General features: G+C 40.8%; 1 protein-coding gene across 1 annotated transcript in view; it reads left to right on the forward strand.

The window, feature by feature from the left end:
• The first annotated feature begins 6 nt into the window (after positions 1 to 6).
• SPAG17 (sperm associated antigen 17) overlaps positions 7 to 6,164 on the forward strand; it is a 100,982-nt gene continuing 94,824 nt past the window's right edge. The window contains exon 1 of the mRNA XM_031554714.1: positions 7 to 118. Coding sequence (XP_031410574.1) covers positions 14 to 118 — 105 coding nt within the window. The 5' untranslated portion in view covers positions 7 to 13. The remainder of the gene's footprint in view (positions 119 to 6,164) is intronic.

Consider the following 6,164-nt stretch of genomic DNA (forward strand, 5'->3'; position numbering starts at 1 on the left):
TGCCGGCACCGCCATGGCCCCCAAGCGGGCCAAGGCCAGCGGGGTGGCTGCCTCCTCCTCCGCGGGGACCGCAGCGAAGAGCTGGGAGGCTGCGCTGGTGTCCGTCCCGTTGGAGGAGGTGAAGGCGAAGGGTGGCCAAGGGGGGCCTGAAGCTGACGGGGCGAGGGACGTTCGGGGGGCCGAGGGTCGTGCGGGGCTCCCCGTGTCCACCTCCGGAAGCCACCCCCGGCACGGCACAGCCGCCTGCTCTCCTATCCCCGGGTCGGACGCCAAGTTTCGACTCGGAGTGAACTTTTTATAAACTGCTGAACAACGGGGGTTTCGTGGAGGTGCTGACACAGCATTAACTCCCGCGTTGAAAATGTGAGGCTGTAATTTTCCTGCGTGAGCGTGAGCAGCTAAAAAACGCTTTTTTTTTTTTTTTTGCTTTTGAACAACATGTGAGGGTCTAAAGGCGTATTTGGGTTTCCAGGTTCTATATATAAGCAATGTCATTCTAATAAATCTTGACTTGCGAGAAAGAAATTTGGTTTCAAAATAGCACGGCAGTTTTACAAACAATAATATTTCTCTAGCATGTGTTTGTCTACCACCACTTCTGCAAGTGAGACAAATGACTTCCATGGACCCCTTGTTTGGGAGTTTGGGGGTTCCTGCCTCATTTGAAGACCCAGAGTATTTTTTGCTGTGTTTTCACCTTGTTATTTTTTCATAATGTGCACTTCTGGTAAGCGTGAAGACTTCAGAGATCTGTTTTTGAATTGGCTGGTCAGTTTTTCAAAAATGCCTCTGATTCCAAAAGTCTCCCAAAAGTACTTAACTTGTATTCATTTTTTCATTTGGTAGTCACCATCTTGTAAAAGTTTAGCCAAACAAAATCACTGTTTGCAGTAAGTTCTGCTTATCTAAGCCTGTTGCTTCCCTTCCCCCCCGCTCCCTTCCCCCCTTCCGAATTTACATTTTCAAAAGTACTTGAGCCCTTTCCTGCTGTCGAATTCCATCCTTACTCCAGGAGAACATCCCCGAAGACTGAGAAAGGGGTGGAGGTTCCCTCTCCATACGCTTCTCAGCTCCTGGCCATTTTCCTGGGCTTGCTAGCAAGGTGCCAATTAGCGAAATTTTGTTTTTATGGTGGTGTTTATTGTGGCTGTGGATATTGTCCAGTGAATTCACTGAACAAAGTGCTCTGTTTATTCTGCTTCTATCTGTAATTTATTACATTTGTTAAATATAAACTGTTATATTGAGGTATTTTAAAAGGTAGAAAATAAATGCTCAAAACTTAGGAAATACCAGAATTAGGATTATTCAGGACCACACATTGAGGCAGATGGAAGGAAATGTTGAATGTATTCACTGAATGGAATCAAAATCCTGTTGGAAGAAAGTATGTGATCACCTAATTAAGGATTATTGTAATGCCTGTACCCGAGGGAGCTTAATTAAGATTCCTTGGTTCCTTAATTTTGATACTGTCCGTGAGTTTTATGTTCCAGTTAAACTAATTCCATTTTCGCTGTCTTGCTGCTGGCAGGCAGAGCCTTGGGGTTCCAGCCTCAAGCTTCTGTGGCGCTGGGCAACTGCTAAAATGTCCTGTTGGAGGGCAATTCTTACTCAGCTCTGATTATCCTGGGCAGAGACAGACATAGTACTTAGCTGTTGAATGCTCTTCCGAGCATCAGAGTTCATGATGCTGAGATGTGGGTATACTTCATGTAAATGATTGTGCTTTGTAAAACCATAGCTTTGATGTATGTGTGCCTGTGCTGCCAGATTTTCTTCCCCTTGAACATGGAGAAAACTGATTTTCTTACTTAATCACATAAGGTTTTTTATGAAGGGATAAAAATGATCTTTCTAATCAAACCTCGTTCAGCAAATAGTCTAAACTCAGTATCCTGTTCTCCCCCTGCTCTCTTCAGCAATCTTACAGCATATAGCATTTAAACTCAAGTACGTAAAGGTTAGAAACTGAAAGCAGCCTTTTATAGAAAGTGTTGAGCTATTTTAATTATAGGTGTCACCAACCACACTGTGCAAAATTATTTCTTACATCATATGAGATATAATGTATGAAGCTGAAAATATTTGGGAGATGACAGGAACTCCTACCAATTAAATACATTCCTCTTCTGGTAAATCACGTATAATGAATTTTAAAATCTTTTATCAATTTAGAGAATATTCTTTTCTTTTAGTGGAGTCAGAGGGAATTTACTAGAACTGGTTTTATACTGTACCAGGTAAGCTAAGCAATGAAATTTCACATTTTGATGTGTGTTTACGACTTACTTACAATATTTTATTAGCCTGATCTTATGGAAAGGAGTCATTTCACATGTGGTGTTAACATTTTATGGAGGGTATGCTAACCAAAATATGATTTAACTGGTATTTACTAAGCAAATAATGGCTTTTTCTTAAAAACACTGTGAAAACTGGCAAACAGACAACATAAAAACAGGTACAGAGGAAATACAGATTTTGCAGAGGCTCATGTTGTAGTTTATATACATCTTTTGTTTCTAACATATACTCTGCAGAAAAACATGGAGCTACAAGTTGAGTTTGTCTTCATTTATTTATCAAGATAATTTGATTGGGCTAGTTGCATAATTAAGTCACAAAATATAAACTAAGACTCTCAGATTTACATTTTTAATGCTTTAAGAAGATATAGGGCTATATTTGCTGGGTGAAAAGTGAATTCTAAGCAAATACAGCTCTGATATATCTATTCTGTGTCCTTATTAGGTGCTCTAACTGAGCATAGCAGCTGGAAGCCGCATTCTGTTCTGATTTCCCATCTGTACTGTTTTGCTTTATCGGCATTTTAAGGCCTGAAAATTGAATCTAGACCTTGTAAAACCATTGAAAACATTCTGAATAGGATGGCTCAACTTTTGATCTCTATTCATTTTGCTTGCTCTTTGGAGAGAAACTAAATGTTCAGTTGAATTGTGTTGCTCTGTAATCTGCAATCATGCAGCAAAAGCCCAAGCTCCTAAAACCAGAATCCAGTAGTAACCTGGGTAGGTGTCAGTCAGCAGGTAATGAAAGCGGACTTGAAGGTATCTTAACGCTGGTGCCCTGCGCATCTCTGCATTACGGCTGCAAAATTGCTGATGAGCCACTTTTTCCACTAATTCCTTCTGTATTTACTGGTTTACAAGCTCCCTCATTGCTGAAAACAAAAAAGCTAAAGGTTATGCCTTCCCAAGCATTCGTAAATTACTAATAAATCTTGCTTTTTCTAGGGCTGTACTTAAAAATGAGGAGATTAAAGAACTCTCACCTGTCGATGCTCAAATATTTGGAGTTTTTAAGCTTTCACATGTTTCCCTTTAGCAATTAGAGTTACATTTGAAATTACAGTGTAAAGAAGTGAGCCTACTAGTTGAGGCCCTACGCAGGAAAAACACACACACACAAAACAAAACAAAACAAAAAAACACCCACGGATCAGACAACTGTTTGATGCTTGTTCTAGCAACAGAAATCTAGAAACCAGTACTTCAGGTGTAGCCAATGTATCTGCTTTGTTCAAATGTCTCCTCTGAAGCAGCTGCTCTTCTAGGTCTAGGAAATGAAGCAAGACGTTAAAAATGGAAAGAAAGCTGCTTGTGTGGAGCTTTGGGAACTAGGTGGATCTTGCTGGGACTAGAGCTTCTTCTGCAGAAGGACATGCAAGCTTCCCCTATAGATCATTTCTGAGAGATTTTGACTTGTTTCAAGTCTGGACATGGTCAAGTGTTTTGAAATGAGGGACGCATAATCATTTGTGACAATGATTGTAACTGAGTGTCTTCCAGTTAGAGTGATCCTATCCATAACTGGAACTTGTATCAAATTGCATAGAAGATATTCAGTTACCAATGTCACGTTTCCCATTATGATGATCATTCAGTTTTGAACCAGTGCTGTTGATTCTCTGGGCTGTCTACTATCTCTGTTTCACTCATCTCCACTGACAGTCAGGAGTGCTTCTGCTGTTCCCCTAGTGGCAGCCTCCTCAGAGTGTCTCTGTGCTTTTCCTCTAGTTATTGCATGATTTTCTCTGTCCTATACTTTCAGCTGGGAACCTCGTTTGAGGTAACCCTGAGGTGATTAATCTATGCTCCCTAAGATCCTTTGTTAGGTCTCTCTTCTACAATAACATTTGAAAGAATTGAACTGAGTAGAGCAGCAGTTGTATATTGAGAGAAAATGTTTTAAAAGTAACCGTATACATTTTATTACTTTTCCTTCTCAGTTTTATGTTGTGATTTTAGGTGGTGAGCTGTAGAAGCAGGGTCTGTTTCTTCTCTGTCCTTTCAGAGCCTTGAACATTAAGGGTACTGTTACAGTATTGATAATATAAGGACAATGTTGCAAAAAATAATAAATTTTAAGGTCAGAAGAAAGACAATCAGTTGAACACCTTAAGCTATGTACTAATTCTGCATATTCTCTGTCCTCATTGACCTCAATTGCTGTTATGAACATTCCGCTTTACTGGAAAATGAACCTCAAGGGCTTCAAAATCAGTGAGTGTAGAAACAGATGGCATGCTATTGGTGACTGGGAATTCTGCATCAATTTATCTAGCTCCTGTTCGCAGGTGTTGTGTGTTTGTATAAAAGGAATATATTTCTGATTTATATTCCAGCTAAAGAGGGATAGGAGCTGTTCTATGGAGAAGCTCTTTTGAAGCAGAAAATGAATGGAGGGAAAAAGACATGCCAGTAGTGTCAAGAGCATACCTTTGGTGAATCCCTGAAAATGTTTTGTTTGGATAAATCTGAAGGTTTTTTGGGTAATTCATTTTCACAAGCTGTACTTATCCTGATGTTTTGCATTGGTGTTATGGGCTTCTCTGAAGGTGACCACCTCAGTAGGAATCAGGGAATGTTTATCCTTTGCTTTAAATGCCTCCCCAAGGAATGAAGAAGTGTTGCAAAGAAAAAAGTCCAATTACTCATACATAAGCCAAGTGCCTGGGAAAATATTAAAGGTGCTTTAATTGGACAAGGAATCTGAGACTTGAGAAAGCTGGCAATGAAGTCAGGTAATGAAGCTGAGGACTAACTGCATGGGAAGACTGAGGAGAAGATGATGTTAGGGATTAGGGATGCAAGAACAGGGTGTGAGAAGGTTTTGGAGAAGTTATGGCACTCTGGAACAGAGAGTAGAAACAGAATGAGAAGTGAGATAGCAACAATTGTGGGCTAAGGGTGCAAAGGTCAAGAAGAGTCAGAGCTAGGAGGAATACAGGTTTCACAGACATCACTGTTCCAGGATGATGTTAGTTCTAAGCAGATGTAATTTCTGGGCACCGAGGTACTGGCGTGTTCTAAAGAGAAAGAGAGCATGAGGTAGAGAGGTCTTAGAACTCTGATGGAGTTTTCTTCACATATCTGAAAAACAAAGACCTTGTAGGAACAGGCACTGTTGCTACTGGATCATTCCCCACCTGAAGCCAAGGCTACAACTTGGCATTTCTGAATATTGTTTGTGCTATTGGCCTGTCTCTGTGACGCCTACTGCACTTCATTCCCCTCTTGGCAGCCTACACTAAGGAGAACATCTTGGTGATGAGCTGCTCCGTTTGCTTACCTCACGTCTGGATGGTCCTTCTCAAGTCTCCAGCATTGCTCACAATGCTGATACAAGAGGGTCGTTCAATCACAACAGCTTGCACTTGTGGAAGCCTAGAATATAATGCATTTGCACACAAGTATGGACATCCAAATGCTCTCTGTTCAAAGAAGACAGCTGTACAATGACAAGTTTAACTTTAATTCACATTAATTGCAACTCCTGTACATCTTTTGATGGTAATGTTAAAATATCAAGTTCGTTCACTCACAGTTATCTTGACAACTTTAGGCAGGGTGAGCTATCACTATTCCCCAGCTCTGTAGAAAGGGGAAAAAGGAGTTGAGTGGACCTAGCTCAGTCCCCACATTGGCCATTGATGGAGAGCTGAGCTGCCAGCAGTGCTGCAGCTATTGCCACTTCTCCAGTGAGCAGTGTCACCACTGCAGCATGGCTGGACACACTTCTCTATTGCAAAGATTTAGGGTAGGCTTTTTTTTTTTCTTCCAGATATGAGAAGGAACAAATGAAGAATAGTGTTGTAAAACTGGAAAAAGAGAAACCTACCTTTTTATCATATTCATTCT

This window comes from Meleagris gallopavo, chromosome 1, assembly GCF_000146605.3.
Source record: "Meleagris gallopavo isolate NT-WF06-2002-E0010 breed Aviagen turkey brand Nicholas breeding stock chromosome 1, Turkey_5.1, whole genome shotgun sequence".
Lineage (NCBI taxonomy): Eukaryota > Metazoa > Chordata > Aves > Galliformes > Phasianidae > Meleagris > Meleagris gallopavo.